This window comes from Anopheles marshallii, chromosome 2 (assembly GCF_943734725.1).
Source record: "Anopheles marshallii chromosome 2, idAnoMarsDA_429_01, whole genome shotgun sequence".
NCBI classification, from domain to species: Eukaryota; Metazoa; Arthropoda; class Insecta; order Diptera; family Culicidae; genus Anopheles; species Anopheles marshallii.
In genome coordinates this window covers 75,688,784-75,713,193 of record NC_071326.1, presented here as the reverse complement: position 1 = coordinate 75,713,193, position 24,410 = coordinate 75,688,784, and the positions used below count along the sequence as shown (strand labels likewise).

At 45.9% G+C, this 24,410-nt stretch overlaps 1 protein-coding gene across 1 annotated transcript; it reads left to right on the top strand.

Moving 5' to 3' along the window:
• Positions 1 to 267: 267 nt before the first annotated feature.
• On the top strand, positions 268 to 23,696 carry LOC128718586 (fatty acyl-CoA reductase wat-like). The gene is made up of 8 exons (XM_053812208.1): positions 268 to 504; positions 857 to 1,050; positions 1,134 to 1,775; positions 16,220 to 16,469; positions 16,923 to 17,442; positions 18,430 to 18,736; positions 18,824 to 18,943; positions 23,272 to 23,696. The coding sequence occupies exons 1-8, from the start codon at positions 268 to 270 to the stop codon at positions 23,642 to 23,644; spliced, it is 2,643 nt and encodes an 880-aa protein (XP_053668183.1). The 3' UTR covers positions 23,645 to 23,696.
• The last annotated feature ends 714 nt before the right edge of the window (positions 23,697 to 24,410 follow it).

Below are 24,410 nucleotides of genomic sequence, written 5' to 3'. Positions count from 1 at the left end.
CTCACCACACAACGCCTTATACATATCCGTACTTGAACTTGAACTGTGAAACGAAGGATATCATGAGTAGCGAGCGCTTGTACAATGCCAAATAGTCGTGCTGCTTGTTGAGCAACAAGTGCTGCCAACATTAGTTGACTCCAGTTGGATTTCACAGCCCATCGTTTCCAGTTCTGTTCGGTACTCAGCACTGTGTGTTGTTGTGTTCCACAGTGAATCAGTTTAACTTTAGTTTCAATTACTGTTAAAACATAAAAAAACCTCGAAATGAATGCCAACGAAAATGGGCAAAAAGTCAGTGATTCTGGCAAAAGTAAAACATTACACGTTTCGGACTTTTATCGCGATTCCGTTGTCTTGGTTACGGGTGGCACGGGATTTCTCGGCAAAGTGTTGGTGGAAAAATTGTTGCGCAGTTTTGCTGTAAAGAAAATTATGCTACTGATACGCGAAAAGCGGGGCATTAGCTCCGCACAACGATTGCAGCAAATGGTTTGTGATCCGGTTAGTATTGTTTCGGGATATAATAATTACCAGCTGGGACTTGATTGGCGTATGTGGAAATTGGGTGCTCATAAGCAGTGGTTCATTGAACGTGTTGCTGCATTGGCGCCCGGTTTGTTTGATGTGGCAAGGATATATTAAACAGGTTTACGGTTCATGTGCTGGACCCCACTGCCCAACCGTTTGCCGTGCCCTTGAGAGCGATGAGATAAGTTCGTCTAACTATGATGAAAACTTACGATCACGTGCTTCATAGCTGATGTAATCGATAAGCGCAAACTCGCAACAGGCAATTATTTTAATTGCAGTACATGTACTGAACTGCATGGCATGCATTTGTTTTCTTCTGCAGATATTTGATACCATCCGAGCGTCTGTAATACAACCTAGTAAAATTTTTGACAAGTTGGTGGCAATCGAGACGGATTTCTCCTCGCCGGATTTTGTGAAGGAACCTTACAAATCTGACATATTGCACGAAACGCAGGTAGGATGGTATACGATCTGCAAAGCGATAGCTAAAACAACTGATCTGCTTTCATCAAGGTTGTGTTCCACGTAATGGCTGCAGTAAGATTTGATTTGGGAATCCAACATGTGATGGACACAAACGTCACGGGCACCGAAAGGTTGTACGGCTTGCTTCGGAACGCATCACGTCTGCAAGCGATCGTGCATGTCTCCACATTCTACTCCAACTGCGACCGATCCCACATCGAAGAGTGCGTGTACGACGACATTCGGTTCGGTGGATGGGATAACATCCGGCGCATCCTTGAACCACTGACGGAGACGGAAAAAGCCAAACTGATGCCGACCATCATAGCTCCACTCCCGAACAATTATGTGTTTAGCAAAAAGTGCGCCGAAGTGATGATACAGCAGCAGTTTGCCGATCTGCCGATCGGGATCTTTCGTCCACCGATCGTCACACCCAGCTATAAGGAACCGACCCCCGGTTGGGTGGACTGTATACAAGGTATCACGGGATTATGCATTCCAATACTGAAACAACGGTTGCTGTGGTACTATGGAGAGCCGTCCGCATGTCCAGCCTTGTCACCGGTGGATTATTGCACTGCCGGTTTGATTACTGCGGCTTGCGATATTAGCGAGCGACACGAGGAACATCGTGTACTGGAGTCTTTCGATCGGCACGTATCTAAACCTCCGGTGTACAACTATTGCTTCGACAAAAACCCTATCTCCTGGCAACAGTTTATTGGGCTTGTCGGGTCTAACCTTCCAACTCCAATGGGCCGCAAGCTAAGGTGCGTTTACTGAATATTTGTATGCACTGCCAGTAGTATGACATTCCTGACAACTCATTCCAGCAATCTTCGCACACGGGTAACACCTTGGAAAATTCTATCGAGGATCACATTCTGGTGGATGTATTTCGTGGCTTACATCGGGGACGTGATCCAGTCACTTTTCGGCAGGCCGAAAAGGTTTGTTCATTCCGCACAATCAAAGTCCAACTTTTTTTTCAAACGATTTCACAACCATTTTTTTTTTGCACTTGCAGCAATGTTCGGCTTGTTTCAGGACTCAAAACGCTGGCCGACGCCGTGGAACTCTTCCGTTGCCACACCTGGACGGCGCGTAATGACAACATAAAACGGATGCGATCACTACTTTCCAAAGAGGACGAAGCGCTGCTAGAGTTTGACGTTGATCGAATAGAGTTAGAAGATTATTTGAAACAATACACCAAGGGACTGTTTTTAGAGCTGGAAAGACGAGAGCTTAGGCGGCGACAGAAAACAAAAAAAGAAAATAATGTAAACGTATAAGTATCTTTCTTGCAACGTATGCCAGCTTTCGTCTAGTGGTCATTGCGCCTTAAAGTATGCAATCTGTTTTTTGGTAATCTTCATAACCTTCTTTTTCGAATTACAACGTGGAGTGAAAAAAAGGAACAATTGCATACCTTTAGGCGTATTCGCAATTTTCGCATGTGTAACAACTGCCTGGTAAATTACCGGAACAAGTAAATAAGAAAAACATTGAAAAGAAATAAGCAATTTTATTGGAATTTTTCAATCAGATATTAACATATATTATATCTTAAGATCTGTATATTAAAGGTCACTATTGATTGAAAATTGATTGATTGACAATAATTGACAATAAAACTAAATAATCTGCATCATATTGTAACATCTGTAGTAGTTTAAATTGTGTCTTCCTTTTCTTCTTCTTCTTCGTTATGCTTATAAAGTAATAAAACAGTCACTCGCATACAACACTTCTTCACGACATATTTACTGCTCTCATATCTCGACATTCAAGAGTATTATTTATAATTAATTCTTCCGTTTATCGATTAAATCGTAACGCCATTTAACCCCCCAACTGTTGCAACTACACGTCTCGTGTCCTTCTATCTATGAATCTATCCTTCCTTCGTAATAATCCTAAAATCCATCAAATCCCCAAACAGGGGAGTGTCCGGATGATAAGAATTGGTATTTGTAAAAAAAAAGAAGATAATTCCAAATACCTAGTGACATCATTTCAGAATATTATATCACACTAGGCGTTGTCACTATAGCGGCCCAGTTACAGTTTGTGATAGCTTTTGGGGCAGGTTTTGCTGCTAACCGGCAGTTCACCTGCAGTATCAATGACTAATCCATCGATCAAAAAGGGCGACGACGACGTACGGTTAACCACAAACAGACGCATGAGAAATGGTGAGGCCGATCTGTTGACCAACGCTTCGCATTGATAAGATAAATGGTTCCGATGTAGTTCACTGTATGTCTATGTTTAGCCAACACTTCCGGTGCACATCGTTGGTTCAACTGTAAGATGTTGGTTAATTGCATGCGTTTTGGACTGCAAAATAGGCAAATATTTAAATTCAAATATTCAAATCAGAATATTTGATAGCAGTGCGAAATATTTGAATCATTTGGATTCTCCCACTAGTTTCATTATAATCGCCTAAATGTATGCAATTGGGCAAAATGTTATATTGCTTGGCTTGGTTCGTTTGGCTTGGGAGAATGAACCAAATACAAGTATTTACTGTACGTAATGTGTTTTACTTCTTAATAACGATACTATTGATAATGACCTGCCCTATTACAACACTCGACAGTTTACTTATGTTACGGAATAACCGTCACTATCTAATTATCGACACTAATTTTACACAAACAATGTGCAAACAATTTCGAACCATTACTGCTCACAAAAAAATTAACCAGAGCTTGCGTGCATCGGTTAGCATTAATTGTACGGAACAATAAACATCTCGCGCACCGCCGCATCTTTGCGTTGGCCACTATTCTTCTTACGGTGCACGGTAGCTGCCCGCGTCTATTTTGGTGCACCAGCGGCCGTTATACGGTCCCGGCCCATCTCAGCTGATTGTGCGGTGACGCTTTTATTTATGTACGCATAACCGAAAGGAGAGCAAACATGTGCCGCTGCTGGAGCACGCACGTGCGTCATACGCAACCGAGGTAGCGAGCGTGCGAGCGCGCGGGTGTCCCGGCTCGGGAATCGCTTTAACACAAAACAAAACAGAGAAGAAATAGTAGGCCAAATCGTATGAAGAAAAGTGAAACCAAAAAGCAAACGGTGATAAAGAAATAAACCAAAAATATCAAAATAAGTAACCTAAGTTACAAAGACACCACACGCACACTAAGGTGCGCCCGTACACGCAAAATCCCACCCAAAAAAACAGCTTATGGGCGCCAGTGGGACAGCCGCTAAATTCGCAACAATCGCACCCAGCTCACCTTGCATAACCGTCGTGGCCGAAGTTTTGGGTTTTTTTTTTCTTTGGCTGCGCGCTGCTGTAGACGTGGAAAAGTGAAATGAGAAAAAGCACATACTGGCATCATCATTTGCGCGATCATCCGATCGTACTCTGGGCTAGGGGAGGGTACAATCGGTGAACGATGTGGGGGTGGAGCCCTCCACCGATCAACAAACGCTTCTGATGTGCGGCCGGGCCTCCGATCTGTGTGTTTGTGTGACCCGTTATGGAGGCCAACCGTCAGACGACCGAGACGAATCAGTGTCAGGTCGGTGTCAGGCGTGATCGCGAATCGACCACATCCAAAGACCGTTGAGCCGTTGGAGACTGTCGAAAAAAAAAACTGAAATCATAATCGCCTTTTTGTAGGACACGGACAGGAGATTTCGGTTCCTGCAAGCCACCGGGACATTCCGGGACCGGGTATATCCGCCTGTTGGACAGCATTCCAATGCCTTATGATGAAAACAGTAAACAAAAGGCTCTGTAACAATAAAAAAAAGCTTGTCAGCAGGGAGTCCGTGCCGTCGCATAGCGCATGGAACACCTACCTTGGAAGTGTTGGTCGAATAGTGATCGCGGAATACTGGGAACAAAAAGTATGATATTTTATGTTATCGTTTCAAGTTGCGGCTCGTGGTTGGCGAATTGGGTAATTTGTGTAATATTTCGCGATCACCCTCGCGTTGTTGGGGGATTGGAAGACTTATAACCTGAAATAGGCTTATAGCTTAAATAGTAGGGCCATTTATTGGGATTTTAATACCATTTACATTGGAGGAAATTTCACGGAAATTTTGATCCAAATGGCATGAAACTTTACTGTCCATCTAGGAATGTCCCAAAATAGATTGGATTTCTTACTAAAGTTAGGTTGCATGATTTACACCTGTACAGTGCGATCAGTTCTTTTAAGTGAACGAACGAATTTGGTTCTTTAATTATGTTACTACAGTTCACGAAAGTCCTCAGGATGAACTATCTGTACAGATAGTTCATCCAGTGTAAACGCAATCAAAGGTTCTGTACAGCCTGCTGAATGACGAAATGATGAACGACTTGTAACGCAGGTAACATAGGTGGACTAGCTTCTAACGCAGGTTGAACTGAATTGAGCGCATATTGAACGAATGTAGGTGGAACGACAGGTGGAACAGCAGGTCGTGGGAACTGCCTGTTGATGATAGATGCAGTATAAAGAGCGACCTTGAACGACGTGTTGAGAGAACTGCCCGTCGAATGTAGGAACATTTGGTGAGCGACCTGGAACGGCAGATTGAACGAACTGTACGTCGAATGAAGGAACATTTATAGAACGACCTGGAACGGTAGGTTGAGCGAACTGTATAAACGAGATGAAGGAAGACAATTTTTTTTATGAGATACAAAAGAACGAAAGAGCTGCACCATTCAGTTCAGTTCTTCGCAACGAACGTACCAGAAAGCTCCACACTCGATGATTTTGCCAACTCCAATTCTAATGGTTTTCTATACTATTCTCATCCTACATTAAAACAATATCGAATTCTTTTAATTTTAATTTAGACGATTGCGTTATGTTTTAAATTTGGAACATAATAGTAAAATGTATTATTGCTTCTTTAAAAAAAACTGCTAATTAAAAATCGACTAACTTATCATCAAGCAGGTCAACTTTATCAAATTGCATTTAGCACACCGTTTGTCACACTACCTGGCAAAGCGATATGTACTGTCGCTAGAACGGAATGAATTATTAACGATTTGCATACAAACTTCGACTAATCAATCTTTCTGCCAACACTCACTCACACGCCAGTGCGTCACTGCATGCGAAACGAAGCACAACCACGCTTAGCAGTGTCAGGGTTCGAAGGCGCATTGCGTAAAAGAATGCCCAAAACACTCCGTACAGTGAACGGATATACATACTCTATTTTTATGCCACAGCCATATGCGATCATTCATATCGCGAGACGAGGTGCCGGCGGTCATTTACGGGGCGCGAGAAAGCATGTTTGCCTGTATATGCTAGAATGCTTAGCTATTTGTCAACGAGTTATGTTGGCGTCACCTTTTATTCTTTTGGCGAGTGTGTGTTTTTATTTCATTGTGGTGCTATTCACGACAATTCATTGTAAAATATTGGTGGTCTTTATTCATTTTTGACACCCTTTCCGTCAATTGTCACGTTTGATTTGAAGAATTGATGTTGTTATGTTTCCGATATGTAGGTAACCCTTTGTTTTTTTTTAGTTTAGAAAAAAGACATCTGGAGGCATGCATTTCACTTTTTTATCATCTTTAAAAATTGTCTATCAACAATCCGCACAATGTGCTTTGCATACTTCCAGGCGTTATCGTACTGTTAGCGTTTTATGCATACTTTCAGGCGCTTCAAGCTTTGGCAGAAGTAAGTTATCTTTTCATCTTTCACTCTCCAGCCAATTATGATAGAACACAGGAACAAATGGTATAATTTGCACCTCGTCTTTAGGCACGAAACTTCCTATTCTATCGCATCCATTTACACCTTACGGTCTTCAAACGTCACGATTTCGTATAGCGAAGATGAGATGAAACAGCGAACTAGTCTAATACGCTCCTTGACCGCCAGAATCGACCGGCAACCGGCAAGATCCGGCATCAATTGGCACACACGTGTGACAGGCCCGGAACTACTCGATAGCTGGAGCGGCACAAACGCGCAGACGCGCTCAAATCCACGTCCCAAGCGTATTATATCGTCTTCTGTCCCCCCCTTTTCACGGAGACCGGAGACGTGACGTTTCTGTTACGTCATCGTGCCGCATACACACTAACGGGGAAAAGAGATCAGGACCCCGCAACTGAATGAAAATACCGTGAAGGGTACTAGCGATTTTCTCATCTTCTCAACGGCCTTTATTTTGTTGTTGTTATTAAATTTATTTTTAAGAATCTTTTCATGCCTTGTCAGCAGCCGAATTCCGCTTGCCGAACCGAAGACGTATTAATGCGGCTTGTCATGTCTCACAAACACTCTTGGCATCGCTGCTCCCTCAAGATGCCCTTTTTTTCTCTGGGACAACCCGGCGTTTCATTTACACCCTCGAAGACGATCCCAACGCTGGTTAATAATAATAAACGATTTCAAAAAAAAAAGTGCGTGCCGTACTCCGGGGAGATGAGGACTCGCGGTGCAACGCACGGGAAGGAGGGGACCCGCGTGTGTTACGTAAATTCTAATGCCTTACATCGCGAACCGGCCACAACGGCGACGCGAACACCGTACGTTATTCGCGGTCGCGGTTCAGCTGGTTCGAAAATCTGCCCAAAAATATATACCCGCCCGATCTCCGCACCGCTGTGGCCGGCGCGCACCGTTTTCGGTGCCGTAACCGACGATGGGGGGCTTGGAAAGTGACCGCTGACCTGAATCTTCCGATGGGTCGAAGCCGTGCTCCACGATGGTGATGATGGTGTGGTTCGGTTATTCGGTTACTTCATTCATGCGATTAATTCATCGATTTCGGGCGGGCTTCACGAATACGTTAGCTGCGACGGGACCGCACGAAGGGAGGAAGCGTACGGTCAGTGTTTGTTATTAAAAACACACCTACAAAGATGTGATCGAACGCCTGTGAAGCCTTCGAATTTTATCCAAGTTTTATCTCCCGTACCGGGGAAAAAGTAAGGATGAAACACAATGTGGAGCGGACAGAGGAACAACAGATGTATAACAGATTATAACAGGTAATAAACAGTATATCAGAAACTTTTGAAAACACTAAATGCGCTTAAGAATGCTGGAACTATTTATTTAAAAACCTGAGGCAAATTCTTAAAAACAATAAGTAGACTTTTTTAAGATGTTTTAAATGTTAATAAACAATTGAAAATTAAAAGATGTAATATAGATGCAATAAATATGTTAAAACATTAGAATTATATTAGTGCCTTGGCTTGAAACTATGTTGGGGTTCTGCAGGTCTCTAAAAAAATCTAATAAAAAAAACAGTCTATAAGCCTATAGACCAAGAGGAAGCTTATCCCGATTACGATTTAAATATTCTCAACAGCCCACGTATTTCTGAACGGCTGCACCAGTATTTAGAATTTCTGCAAATCCCAGAGTTCCTATAAGATTTAAATTATTATTAGGTGTTGATACTAAGATCTCTTGTTTTTAAACTTAAACTTCAAACTTTAAACTTTAAACTGTTTTCTTTTTTGTTTTGTAGACAAAGTGCTCCTAAATATTCATGAAAACCTAGCTCTTTTTAACCGTTCGCCAATTTGTAATGTATCAAAAACTTTAATGTATTTTTATTATTTAAAGATTGTTTTTTGAAACCCCAAAGAGAACCGGAAACTTGTTTTTATTCAGAACGCACTGAAAAACACCTCCGGTTTTGGGGTTTTCAATAGTTTTGCTACCTTCGCCTCGTCAAATCAAACATTTGTAATGTTTTAAAAATAGAATGTGTTTAAAAAGGAGACGTTTGTAGTGTTCCTTTAAGAAAATCGTAGTATTAAACTTATTTTGAAGCCGCTGAGTGTATATGGCAGAGATACTTCAAAGATTTCGTTTTCAAAAACACACTACTACTGGATCATATCGTAAAACATAATATATATTTGAATATGATAAAAAAAAACTCATGACACTCATACCTACACAGCTAATTGTCTCATAACCCTATAAACAATTCGCCACTCAGCAGAATTTTGTAGAAAAATCCACTAAACCTACAAACAAATCCAACACTGTACTTGCCGCATCTTCAGCAATGAAAGAGACATTTGATATCCTTAATTCCCTGCCTCGTTCTAAGCGTTGATCCCAAATCACCTTCTTCAAGGCTTGTGCGTACACCCACAAGAAAAAAAAAACCTAAGAAATTTGCTGCCCCGAAAGAAGCTTTTCCCTGGAGCACTTCCCAACTTCCTTCCCGATCGCGCCATTACCAAGCGCCATTACGTAACACGTGCGCGCTGCCTGGGGTTTTCGTATGTGACGCTCTCCACAGCCGGGGAAGCACGCAAACACCGAGACCCCCAAACCGTGGTCTCGACTAACGGGGATACGACAAAATAAATGTATAAAACAAATCCCCATACAACACGTACCAGTCTCTGCGTGTGTGTGTGTGTGTGTGTGACGGGTAGATCAAAACTGAATGTTGCCTTGCTACCCTTTCGCGGCTTTTAAACGTTTTTTTTTGTTCACCACCCGAATCCTTTTCCTTTCATCTTTTTATCACCTGATACGTAGCTGTAAATTGTGCGTAGTTTTACTTCATGTTTACAGCGCTTTCGCCTTCTCCCGGGATGTTTGCGAAGGAAAAAGCCATTCGATCGTTCCCTTTTGTAATTGCGCACATAGGGAAGGGAGTCCCGCAAATGGGTAGAGGGGTGAAGAGGCGGAAGCCGGGGGTGGGGGTGGGGAGGGGAGGTTGATATTTCATAATAATCACATCCCAGTGGGGCAAAAATTTCGGCGTCTGCCGAACCACCCGATAATGATGCTGTGCTGCGGCCCAGCAGTACGGGGGAGATGTCCGAACGGTGGTGCAGAAGCGAGGGATCGTTCGTTCTCTTTCGGCAGACTGGAGCTGGAGAAGCAGTTTTGGGCCGGGGTGTAGTACCACTGGCAAAGCCGAAGAATACCGCGGGACCGCACCACTGTGTTGCGGTCGCTTTCTCCTGAACCGGACCTACCGAACCACATTCGAAACCACCCCGGGGTCCTATTCCTGTGTTGGTGGTTGATGGCTTCGCATCGTCGCACGCTTTTTTTTTCATGGCCGCGCACCGCTGTTACCTTCAGTCGGGTGGTGCCCTTTCCCTTTCAGCTTTTTTTTTTTTATTATTTTTTGTTGTTGCTTCGGTTTTGTATCTTGTTCGTTTGTTTATCTTCTCGATTCCATTCACTTTCTCCCACGACCGTTTGGGGGCAAGGTTTTAGGGTAGCCGTTGTACCTTCTCCTCGACATCCTACGGAATATGCATCCGCGCAATGCATTCCTGGCATAGTTCCTGTGCACTAGCGCACTTTTACTCAAAAAGTGCTTCTAACATACTAAACTTACCACTGATTGAATTGATTCAATTATGCCAGCCCCTCCCACGGTCCCACAAAAAGGGCAGCCAGCGGTGATGCGCACCCGGAAGAATAAACTACCGCCCGGGGCCCTTTAATTCTTTAAAAGGCGTCTAATAAAAGTGGAGTAACAAAAGCATAACATCCTGCATCAGAAAACGCACCCCAAAGCACCCCCCACCCCCTCCCTTCCGCCCCATAATTGGGGCACATTATGCACACCAGCAGCATTACAGTTCAACGTCCCAGCTACCCGGCGGCTGAATCTGTCCATCCGTCTCAACAGTGCGCCGTGTGAGTCTCGTGCCCGTTCGCCTTTTAACCTTCAGGCCGCATTAAGGCGGTGTATTAACGGTAGCATTACGCTGGGCAGATAATGCACACACCACGCACCCAATCGTGCTCACCCGAACGGGACGGTTTAGCTTGATTTTGGTAACGTTTGTGGCGAAACAAACCCTTCCCCTCCCCCACAACGCAGTGTGTGGCAGCGTTCCACACTACTGGACCTTTAAAAAGGAATTTAAAAATGTCCCCGTGCGTTATCTTTCGCGTAACAGGATAACGGAAGTGCAATTGCCGATAGTGTGTTGACAGCCCCTGCGTTTGACAATCTGCCACCTGAAGGTATGACATTTCACTCGTCCCACATACACACACACACACACAGTTCCAGCTGCAATGGGAGTGAGACAGGAATGTGGCACCTTTCCGGCTCGGTATGCAATGCAAAACCTACGATGGCGCAAACAATACGAGCGCGTGGCGACGGCGGGATTTAAAATCTGCACCTGAAGAAGAATCAAACACCGTATGTTCCAGCGCACGTTCGTGTGCGTGTGTGTTTGTGTGGGATAGAGCGAGAAGGCGAGAGAGTGAGACGAAACACGTGCGAAGGAGAGTGAGACAGGGGAAATCGAACACGCTGGGAGAGGAAAACATTATTACGCGGCCGTAGCGAAAGTAGGACGAATCTCACGGTGAAAGTTTTCTACTCACTTGCGCTTCTCTTGCCGTTCGTGTGCGTTTGTTCATTCGGACGAAACCTTCTCACCGCATCGAATGGGAGCGGATACCCGTTCGGAGTTGCAACCGAACTGCCTTGCCTGTGTAAATATGAAACCGTTTCACGTGTAGGTTTTTTTTTTGGGATAGACTTTTTGCCATAAACAACCTTCCAAGGATATCAGAATTCTTTATATGGATATTGCACAAATGCTCTATAAACATGCCTTATAATTTTGTAAATTCTTCTTCTTCTTTATAAGCACAACAACCTCAAGACCTGCCATTTATGGCTTTCTGTGACTTTATTTAACCGTAGCAGGAGAGTCAGTCCTGCACACGGGGGATTGGTCCCCGGATGGGATTTTGGACCGGTCCGTTCGGGTGAAGACCGGCGCCACTACTATCATATCCCCTGGCCGCCCCAAATGACACATGATTTCAACGAAGCAATTTTCACACTTTTCTGCAGCAACGCAAGACCATGACGAGTAAATAAATTCAACGAGTAACTTCATGGCAGAATAATGACTTTATCCACATTTCTCTCCTTTTTTGATTTATTTGTGAATATATACATTCATTCATGACTCATTATTACGCGTAAATAATTCTTTTTTTTGTTGTAACGACCCTTACTAGGTCAAGCCTGCCATCTTCGGCTTTCGGGACTTATTTTACCACATTATTTTTCTAGACTTTTTTGGGATTTCTAACGGGTCCTGTCGTGTGAAGATCGGCGCTGATACCAATTGATAAACTCTGCCGCAGCGGGCCGATAAATACTAAATACTAAAATTATTCTCAAATCATCAAAACTTATATCAGGAGACTATACATGATGCCACAAGAAACTAAATGATCAGTATAAGCAATGAAGTGAAGGTCTTAAGTGGGAACTTGAGAATATCTCACGGATGTTCAGAAGATATCTTATGAATAGCCTCAATAATATCTCGATAACTTTGTAGAAAATCACAACAATATAATTATTGTTGTGTATACTTCTCTTTAACAGTTCGGGGAAGGAAATGTCTCCCAATGTCTAGATGAAGTTAATCCTATTTATAAGCAAGTCAAAATGGCCGTTCTTGATGAACAACCAATTACTAAAACTCAAAATATCTTCACGCCGTTAGAAGGAGTTTGCGGTTTCATTTTTACGCACCTGGCCATGGATGACCACCTGGCTGGGTAAAATTTCTCACCATCCAGGGAACTGCGCATTCTGAGAAGAGCATTCACGGCATCCCCGTGGATTCATTCATACGTATTCATTTCGAATTAACACGCGAAACTGAGCGGACGTGCGTGCGTGCGTGCACCCTAGTTCTCTCTGAAGATTGAAGACCGTAAACAGAAATATCAACTACCCCCCAAAAAAAAAAAAAAAACACCCCATCCCAAGGATACCCCCGAAGTAATGGAGCTATTATACTTGCGTACCTTTGTCGTCAGTGAACAGTTGTCTTAACATTTCCATTCGGTCTTCCTGTCCTGTGCATTTGGCTATCGAGTGAAATAAACCAGACCAGAGTGAGACGGTCTGCATAATCTCCGGGCTTTTTTTTTCTTGTTTAATTTGAAGTGTGCGAACGGTGATTCATGTGGTAGAGCGTGATGCAGCTCTACTTTACAGCCGGCTTATGGATGGGATTTGCTCAACCCGTCTGTTGGGCGGGTTAGAAGAGCGCCAGCGAGGTCCGTGAGCAGCGTCAGCGAACATGTTTCCGAAGCGAAAAGGGGTGGTGGTTGTGCGCACCTGCATGGCCCAAACCATGCTAACGGCGCGGGTGCCCAGTGCCTGACACCCGTGGCGTTCAGTGATGTTTTGGATGTTGCGTGCGCTCGTGTCGTGCTGGTACGGTCGGTCAGTTGGTCAGCAGTCGAGAGCGAACCAGTCGGTATCGGGAACTCCCACTAGCAACACCTTCTCCCTAGGAACTACCTGACAGGTGAACGGACGTACCGGACAGACAGGCAAAACCCCATTTGCCGAGACCGAGTGTTCTAATCACGGTTCTGGCAGGCGTGTGTGTGTGTGTGCAGGTTGTCGTCTATGCAACGTGAAGTGATGAGTGGATTTGATTTTGTGCATACATCGCGTTGATCACCAAACATTAAGAGTTTTTGGTCCAGCGACTCTCTACGGAGGCATCGTTCTGTACCTTCCGAGACGTATCTGACGCAAAGGACGACTGCTTGTAGAAGATGCAGCAGTTAAAAGCGTGCTCGTGGAAGTCCTGTTGACCCAACCGTAGCCTGCAATACTTTGTGTTCTGTTGGAGTGTCCTTCGCGTTACCTGTGAAAATTGAATGCAATTCCAGCCGAACGGGTAGCCGACCCGTTCGTAGCCTTCCAAAACAGAAGGGGTGCAATAGCAGAAGGCTCGAAAGGACCACGCACCGTGCAGAGGAATAAAGTGTGTTGAATGACCTTAAATAGCGATTAGACGGAAAACCGAGAAAAAAAAACGTTCCGGCGTCAATTGCCTGTCGGCACCGTTCCCTGATTGTAGGGACATACAGCGGTGTATTACCTAAAACAAAATTAAAAAAAACAGCGCCACAAGCCAGAGGAACAGGAACACCCGCAAAGAGATTGTGTCAATCGACGTTCTTCCCCGCATAAACATAAGGCAACACACAAAACAACAAAAGAAACAAAAAAAAAACAAAAAATAACACTACCACCCTCCACCCTGGCGACGTGACACGTTCCGGGGTGTTGCAGAGAGTTGCGCCCGGCCGCGAGTGTGCGCACAAAACGAAAGGGCGAACGGAAAGGCACTGGTGCCTTTCGATGGCCTTTTTGGAAGTTTTGCAGCAAAAATCACGGCCAGCAAGGATGCTGGTGAGGTGTTGCGAACCTCCTCCTCCCCCCCTCCTCCCCCCACACCCTGTGGGTGTTTTACGGGACATCTCTCCACGGTCTTCCTTTTGCGGGGGTTGCTCGACGGTGTTGACTGCGGTGCGGCACCGCGTGTGGTTCTGGAGCTCGTTATAGATTTTTGCATTCATTTAACAGATATTGGCACGGTTGACACTGGCCACGCAAAACAGCCACAAAAACAATTCGCCGCGTTCCGAAACCTGGGATTGACCGGGTTTTAGTTGCTGTGTTGTCCGGAGCGGCAGGAAATTAGACAAAACGGGGGGGCAAATTATCTTCCCTAGCGCGCATTGCCTGCCCGCGACAGAGACAGCGAAAGTGTATTTTTGTTTGTGTGTGTGTGCGCGAGTGTATGTGTGAGTGAGTTCTACCTTCCGCATGGCGATTTCTTTTTATGACATAAACGATGATACAAGACACAAGTGCACGCTATCGGGTGGCCGGGCTGGTGATGTCGTACGCCTCCGGTGTTCAGGCCCTTCGGCGACCCTAATCTACCCTAATCGGTCGGTCGACACTCTAGGCGTGGTGATTGAAGTTTGCATGATGCAATTTAGGCTAAAGGCCTGGAAGGAGCGGAACGGATGTTTGAGACGCGTAAAAAAGGGACACAGAAAGAGAAAGACAGAGAGAGAGAGGGAGGGAGAGAGAGCTTTAGTACCAATTACCAAAACCATCATCCGTAATGTCGTCCGACCAACTTTCAACGCGGGCCCGCTAGAAGACACCGCACATGCGGGAGGGGGAAAAGGGGATGGGGTGGGTGGGGGGGAAGGCACACATGCGCACACACCAGCGTGCACGTGTTTCAGTTGACAGAGAACTCCCCGGTTTGACATTCCGCAAAAATGGTGTGCTCCTACCGCAAAACAAAAAAAAAACCGGTGCCACGGTGCCCCGCAGACCAAAAACCGGAAACGGTGTAAATTGATTAAATCTTTAAAGTGCAAAAATTGGAGCCGCGCACGCCTCGCGTAGTAAGCGAGCGAGCGCGTCGAACGCTCGGCTTTCTGCGGCTGGTAATATACTTCTGCTGGTCCATTACCAAGGGAGTAGAGGGGGGGAAGGAGAGGGGGGGGGGGGGGGGAGGACATTGGAGACACTCGCGTCACCGTGTGCAAGGGCGGCATTTGTTTACATGTCGATGCACTTGCCACATCGTGTCTGGTGGTGGAAAGGATGTCGGTGGTACCAAGGTGGCAGAATTGTTGATTGAAACCTTCCTTTCACCAGGGTTTCACCCCTTCTTCAGCCAAATGCGAGCCGTACTTCAGCTGGAAGAAGGGGACTCACTGCTCTCACTGCAAAGGTACAGGGCGACTACCACTGTACAAACGGCACACGATAGTAGATAAGCAGCGCTAGCGTGTGACGGTGGACGAAGTTTGTGCGCGGAACGCTAGAACTGTTCGGCAAATGGTCAGAATGCTTGAGTGCTCAAATTAAAAACACCCCATTTCTCTTGCCCTGCGCGGTATATTCTTGCAGGAATACTTCGACATTGTAGCTTCCAAGTTGTGATTCGAGTGTACAGAGTAAAGCAGTGCAATACAGGGTGTCCGGCGGGTGTTCGAAAGTTACCAAAACAAAGGAATCCGTGTGCTTCATGTGTTAATCTGCTCAGGTTCTGCAGCACCGAGTGAAGAATTTCGTGTGCTATTGCTTTTATGCATTTTCCTACGGTATCAATGATCGTTGGATAATACAAAGTGTCCGTGTGTGTGTATGTGTGTGTGTGTCCCATCTGGTGTGGTGACAGCGTGTGGTGGTTCCGAGGTTTGTTTTCCCGAGGTTCCCGAGTGAGGTGAGTGCCAACACCAAACCAAACGGCCTGCTTGGTGAGCGATCGCCGTGCTGTCCGGGCCCAGGGGTTTTCGCACCAATTAGTGTGGCCGCGCCTCATTAGTCCATCGTAATCGACGTCGGCCAGCTCGCGTACATCATCAGCCACCATAGGGCCTATCAGGGTGCAAAGGCAGGAAGCAGCAGCGGTACGTTCGCAACTGCACAACGGACACGGCAACATGAGCGACACCTGCGGCTCGAAGGTGATCGAGTTCTACCAGGACTCGGTCGTCCTGATCACCGGTGCGAGCGGTTTCCTCGGCAAGGTGCTGCTGGAAAAGCTGCTCCGATGTCTGGATGCGCGCAAGATATACGTGCTGATCCGTCGAAAGCGTGACTACAGTGCACAGATGCGATTAGAGCAGATCCTCAAGTCGATGGTAAGTGAGGGTGTGTGTGTGTCCCAAACGGCGACGACGGGTACGATTGGTGGCGTCGACGGCTCGCGCGGATGTGGTTAAATGAGGCAAATGAGTACGGGAAGAAGCGGCACACAAGTGATCAAGATACACGGTCTGTCCCCGGGGCACTATGGAGGCCTGGCGTGCAAGGTCGTTATGCTTAATTAAGCGTCTTAAAATGCGTTATTGCGCACTGGTCCGGGGACATTAGGAACGCGGGACAGTTCTGTTCGGCCGGGAAACATCGTGATGTGATGTTTCTTCCTTCCGTTGGCTTGCTTAATTTGATGGATCCCGCCTCCATCCTTCCCATCCCCATCGTCCATTAAGATTCGTTCCCCCAGCCAACCTGTGCCTGACTCTGGACTTTTTTTTTATCCTTGTTCTGTCTCCCTTGCGCCTACCCATTTCAACCGGGGAAACCGCTAACAGCTATTCGACCGTGTGCGGAACGAGACCAAGGCAGCGAAGGCCCTATTTGACAAGATCGAGGCGGTCGAGGTGAACTTCGAGCGGGATGATCTCGGCCTAGAGCCCGGGCTGCGCGATCGGATCCGGCACGAGGTGGAGGTCGCCTTCAATCTGCTCGCCTCGGTGAACTTCAACGAAGCGCTCGACCAGGCGCTGGAAACGAACGTCGAGTGTACGCGGCGCGTGCTCAACCTGCTCAGCGGTGCCCGCCGCATCAAGTCCATCATCCACGTGTCGACGTTCTACTCGAACTGCAACCGGACGCTGATCGAGGAGAAGATCTACGACGACATCGGTTTCGGCGGGTACGACAACATCAAGAGCACGTTCGCGAAGCTGCAGGACGACCACAAACAGTTCCTGTCACCGGTCGTCCTCGGCACGTTCCCGAACTCGTACACGTTCAGCAAAAAGTGTGCCGAGGTGGTGGTGCGCGACAAGTTCGGCCACCTGCCAATCGGAGTATTTAGACCACCGATAGGTAAGTGGGTATGCCGGGCTGGAGTTATGTCTATGCGTTTCAATTAAACGGGGCAAACCATTACCAAGCGTCTAGACGAGGTATTTAGGGCTTCCTAGCACGGAATTTGGTCTAATAATACTGCAAGAGCTTGTCTGTGTTGTGGTGATTAATTGGAGATAGAATCGATACCCATTAGCGTTTAATTAGTGTTGTGCTTAATGAATCTTGAGCGTCGAGTCATTCTTATCTTCATCTTTTTGAGGATCTTCAGTGAGGAGTTATTCAAATTCAACTTGGAAAAGATTAATCAATCCTCAGAACAGTGACGGATCATGCCTCTGCGAGAGATCAAAATCAGAATGTTATTTAGACCCATTTTGGGTAACGACGGATAAGCTCGTAGGTCGGAAAGATCTTCAATATTGGATGATTCATGAAACTTTGAACTAGAGATTCAGTGTTACCAGTGTTACCCATTACCAGTAAACATATCGGATTAGACGCCAACTTAATAGGCAAAGTGTAAAATTAAGAACTAAAATCGCTACTTCAAAACAAGATTAGTATTGTGCTTTAGAGTGAGAGTTAATCATGATGAGATGTATGAGATGCGATCCTCCTTTGATCAAAAATGGATACGATCTTCTTAGTGTTGCCCAAGGTCTTCCTCTCAAGATATTCGTCTCAAATATTTACTGATCACATGGGACGATACTGGGATGCAGAATTTAGTCATGTAAATTTAGTTAGTACTCTTGTCGGAATTAATCAGGCTCAGAAATCCCCAAGATAAGCCATACCTACACGTGATTTCCTTTGGAGCACAATGTTTTTTTTTATTGTTTCTCAAGAAGAATACCTAAGCAAAGGTATTCTCGCACGATTAACTTAGGCGGTGCGTTACCTACATGGAATAACATTAAGAACCACTTGGCAACTCGCGAGATATTGACCGATAACAAAAACACTGGGTGATTTTGCCCGGGGTTTCCTCCCAAATTCCAGTGACCTCCAGCTACCGGGAGCCCGTACCTGGATGGGTCGATAACTTTAACGGACCGAGCGGTATGGTGGTGCCACTCTCCCAGGGACTGTACAGTGCCGCCCTGCTCGATCCCAAAAAGAAGCCGTTCATCGTACCGGTCGACTTCTGCGTCAATGCGCTGCTCGTGTGCGCGTACGATGTGAGCAAATCGAGCGTCACCAAGAGCATTCCCGTCTACAACTACACCGACGACTGCAACCTCTGGACCTGGGACCAGGTGATCAATGGGTTCTTTAGCGGTCTCGGACCAATTCGGAAACTAGTGGCGTAAGTAATCAACCGGTCACCGGTGTATGGCAGACTGGAATTGGTGTTTGATTTTCGTTGGGTTTTGCTTTGGGTGTTTCTCCACAGAAAATACTTCACCGGCACAATCACGGTCAACCCGGTGCGGTACGCAATCTGCAAGCGAATCATGATGTTCCAGGCATTCTGTCTGGATCTGATCCGGACCTTCAGTGGAAAGGAAAAAATGTAAGTTGCCCTCCCCGATCCAAGCTTAGCAGGCATCAACGCACAGCTATCAATTGCGAATATCTGCACTAGTGTCGAGTCGCCATCCTGACATGGTTTGGTTTTCCAGTGGCCGTTACCGATTTATGCGCTATACATACAACTTCTTTCTTTCCTTTTTCGCAACTCTGGGGCATGAAAAGAAAAGCACCGTAACGGATCGCTTTCCCTAGTCGCGGTCGGGAAGCTTCATCCCATCCACACGCGGCCGGGGAGTCTCTCATCAGCTGTGCCAGATAGCTGGCAACGGTTGATGCTACTTCTCGAGACCCCAGGTGTGCGGTAACGGTAACTCAGTTCCCTCCGGGCTGCAGTACCCGGTGTGGCGCACACACATGTGTGCAGGCCTTTTTGTGTGTAATTTTCTTTCCACCTCGCTGAAATTCACTGACCGCTGAGGCTTTCTGCTGCGGCGATAGATTATACCCCGTGGAAGATGGATGGAGTGGTTTCACGCAAAAGGGAAAAATAGCACGCCAGATGGTGGTGGCGGTGCTGGTGGCTAACACACATACACACACTGCAAAGGTTTCGCGAAATTCCGCAAGAGAGTTTGTTGCTCCGGTTTGGCTTCGGTGGGTTCCCGATACCGCTTTGCACTAACTGTGCGGTTTGCTAGTTGCTTCCTGAAGCACCTCTGAGTGTGTGTGTGTGTGCCTGTGTGACGGAAGGTTCACTGTTTAATCAATGGCAAAACTGGGTTAGCCGGCACGGATAGCGACCACGTCCACGGCGGGAACTGCGGGACGGGGGAGGAAAAAAATTAAAGCGGATTGTAGCGCCACGCAACCGCGCGGTGGGTCATCGGATTCGTTCACTTCCAGCCGTGGTTTGCGGTACGGTAAATTTAAACACAGTACGGCGTATAACTTAAAACCTTCCCAACAACTGCAACGATGGAGCAGGTTAAGATCCGGCGCAACGGAATCAATGTGGAGAAGATAGACAAACATGAAACTGTCTTGAGGGTAGTTGGGAATGTATGGAACGCGTTTTTTTCTTCTTTCGTTCGGTAATGCAAATTGCAGACCGCGCCAAAACCAGGTTTCATAAAGCTTTCACCCGTACGATCAAGCGCGTGCGATCGATGAACTCGATCCCGTTCCGCGTGACTCATCGGGCCACAGTAGCAGTAGTAGTGGCGGATTGCAATTTTTCCTTCCCTGCTTGCTTTATTGGATGCTTTTTGGAGCATCTTCGCTGCTCACGGATAGGTGGAGGAGAAGAAAAACCCAACCAAGAGATCGTTAAATCATGCCAGTAGTGGTGCCGTGTTTTGTTTTTTTGCTGCGGAAAAACCTCTGTTGTATTTTTATTATTGCTGTTTTGTTGTTTTTTTTTTTTACTTTTTCGTCCATCTGATGATGAGTTTTCATTTCGTTGACACAGAAAAGCTATACCCAGTACGAGTACGGTCGTACGTAATCGGTGAGAAAGGTATGCGTTTGAGTTTTTGGGCACAGAGCTGTATTCGATTTGTACAAATGAAGCCATTATTCAATGAGCTGATAACATATTTATGATGGTGAGCGATGATGTATGAGCAGTAATTAATACAAAAGCAAGATTAAGTAGGATCCAATTCATGTACCAACAGAGTCCTTGTAAGTAAACTGTTTTACGAGATCATTATATTGAGTTTAAAATTACTTTTTAATACATCCATTAAATCAAACACTATAAAAGGCGTCCCTATCTCTACTCCCTGATGAACCACTCGCTGGTGGAGTGGTAGTTGTGTTGGTTTTTTACACCACAGGACTTGGGATCAAATCCTACCCAGAGCGTTTCGTACGCGCAAGGCTTGGCTGTCAAACAAATAATGGAAAACTATAAGCTGTTCTCTATTTCTTGAGGTTTTAGTTGCTTGAAGGAAGAAAACTTCATGATCTATCCTCTCTCTCTCTCTCTTTGTAGCCAATTAAAACAGTACAACATTTTGCAACGAAAGAATACAACTGTTTAGAATAAGAAGATAACGATTTTCAGTGCGAGAATCCGCAATAATGACTTTTCACCGCCAGGCTCATTAGGACTATATCCATCTTTTACACACGGCTTTCCAGTTCCCGTTGGCAGAAGCAGGGTGCAATCGGGAAAATTACTGCTTATTAAGCTCCCGCTAACAGCTCAACACATCTTCTCGACTGTTACTGATATTCGGATGAATCTAGCCGTTAATAAAGTGCACACGCAACGTGAAGAACTTTGATGGCAAGTTGTGAAATTGTGTTCCTTCCCCCAAACTGGCAGAACACTAAAGCAACATGAAATAGACTTCGAATTAACATATTCTTGTTAGGTTTCGGTTGCTTCGGCGACGGCTCGAGGTCGATCGATCTTTTAGGCACCGTCCCGTTACGGGTTACAATAAGCAAACACTCGAGTTCCTTTCCACTTGATGCAGAATTCATTCTGCTTCACTGTAAGAGAGAGCCGTTCCGAAACTGAGCTGGCTTGGGAAAGTTGTTTGTGCAAAATTCAAATACATTAAAAATTGAGGGCAATCATGTTGGGAATGGGAGGAAATTCATGCGCCGTTGGGATTTCTGCAAAAGAACTTGTAATGGTTCATGTTTTAATAAACACGAAAGATACGTGAAGATATCGAAGATTTGACGATGTTTTGAGAATTCTTGGAATTGGATTCGTTTCCTTGACTATCTTCAACGGAATAAACCTGGACGTATCGCTCGTAAAGAGATAGTATCGAGTAACAGACCGGAGACCTTCGGCATGGCGCAGAACGTTGAGCAATCGGGCATGTAATGGCGCCAATCGGGTTCGTGCAACTTTAAATGCTGTCTCCGTAACAAATATGATGCTGGCGAAATCGGATGGCGACAAACCGCTACAACGCGTCTAATGCAGCGCGCGCGCGCGCGTAAGAACACGCGGGGCACGATCACGCTCCATGGTCAACGGGTTTTCAAGATTTGCGGTGTGAATGAACTATGGTTCAAATGTTGGAGGGATTTTTTCTTCTTGCAACCTCAACTAATCTGCTCTGCAATTGACGGCAGCTTCCCTTTCCCGCGCCAAGCACGATGATGATGCCCTCGGTCATATGCTCCGGCTCTGGAGATCGTTGGGAGGTGACTGGAGGTGGGCAGGGACCGTATCCTCCGAATTCGGACACGGTTTCCGAAGGCGATCGAGAGGTGTATACAGCTGCAGGTGAGATCGAGATTGCATAATTAGTGCCGATCTATGGTGCCCGATCCGCTGGCCAACCTCAAGAATGGTTGGCAAACGATTGCATCAGCTCTGCAATTGCGTTTATCGCGGGGACCCTTGAAGGGTTCTTTACCGGTTTCCAAAACGGTTGGGGCAATTTCGCAGCAAGTTGTTTACGCCGTCTCCTTCAATCAGCTGTTCCGCAACGCCTGTGGTCAACTTTGTTTGTGAGGTTCAGTGAAGAAACATTGGTTTTGTCAACTTCTGGTATGCCAACTGAGTTGAATATAGACTCCTGAACCTGAATAATTGAATAATGCGCATCAATAGCTTAAATATGAGCTTGATATTTACAACGCCTACTCAACTCCTACCAATTATTCCCACGCATTGTTTACGATTTCATGCACTACCCGTATGGATGGATGGCTGGTGAACGAAACCGTTTGGCCTCTTTCTAATCTGCGCTGGGATGTTCATATGGCACCCGCAACGGAGTCTATGTCCCGCAACGGAGTCCGCCCCTGACCGCGGACGGAGTTTATGTAACCTGTGACCCAAAAATTCACACAGGGAAGGTCCCGACATGTGGGCCCAATCAACAGGCCGAATCATCACGGTTCCTTCCCCCTACTCCCATACACTGACGATCCGGTTTTGCAAATGGCTGGACTCGCATGAGATGATGCTAATTTTTGGGAGCACGAAATCTCGCGACATACCTATTACATAGCACATCGCATTCAAATGGACCCGAATTCGGTTATGTCAGCCGTCGACCGATGGCCAACGCATGTCGCAGGTTTTTCGTACTTTTTTTTTTTGCTTCAACGATCGTTTGTTTTCGTCTTGGCGGGGAAACCTTCACCGAGAGCACTAGTACGGCGAAAGTGCCTCTTGGAAGGTGCAATTATTTAATTTACTCTTCGTACGATCCGATGGTATTATCTGCGTACCGCGTTAGTTCATGTTGATGAGTTAAATGAATGGCCATTGATGCTAGAATGGTTAGCCATCTACTTATCCTTCACAGTGTCCACAAACAGTAATCTACAAAAGAGCGCACAGTTATGGTTAATGTTTTCCTTCTGCGTTTTTGCTTACCGTTCCAGCATGCAACGATTGTTCTCCAAGATGGTGACGCTGAGCGAAGTGTTGCGCTTCTTCTGCCTGAACGACTGGAAGATGACTAACGCCAACATCCGCCGGATCAGCGACGAGATGTCACCGCTCGAGGCGGAACTGTTCCCGCTCGACATCAGGAAGATCGACTGGACCGAGTACTACCGGAACTTTGTGCCGGGCGTGATCAAGTACGCCGTCCAGCCGCGCAGCCCGCGCAGTCCGAGCATCAGCGAGCGGAAGCTGAAGGAGTCGAAGCTGCGGGAAACGAAAAAGCTCAACAGTGGCCTATTCTACCTGCTGTGGAGCTCCGTGTTTATTATCGCGCTGAAGATATTCAAAAATCTCTTCAACAAGGTGTGAAGAACTTTCCAACTCCAAGTACGCTTCCAATTTATTTAGGTTGAATTTAAGACGGAAAATGGGACACGAACACAACAGCATCACACGGAACACATTTTCACAAAACCACACACACAACACACTGTCAACACTCATACACTGTTTAAAATGCTGAAACGGGAACGGGATATATAGGGCAGGATGTATAGATCCTGCAAACATGGCGCAACCACGCATCAACCAACAAGCAGCCAGCAAAGCCAGCGAGCCGCTACAACTATTTACTACGAACGCATGTAATCACACGAACAAAACAACACACACACACACTACACTTTGAAAACGGAAACGGAAACATCAACATCACGAAAAACATCATTTAAAGTATAGCGTAATAATAACAAGAAAAAACAACAACTTTGCCACTAGCTACGTAGAGCTAAGATACCTGAAGTTCAGTGACAGATTTTTTCCACAAATGATAACGATTAAATTAATTAATGAATAAAATAAAACATTTTGTAGGCTTTTTTGTATCCGGTTCCGGGTTTTGGTTCTTGTTTACCTTTGTAGTGAGTGTATCACAATCAGGGGCTAGTTGAAGGATGTTCTTTCTGATGTCTGTGGGAAAACTTCTGCTAAAAAGAGAGACAGCGTATAAATGGAGTACTTTTCCTTCAATAGGCGAATATTTTCGCACCAATTGCTCACTAAGCAGCGTTGAAGATATTGAGGAGTACCAAAGCAGTTCAGCGCAGCTCTTAAACAGCTTCTTTTCGAAATGGTC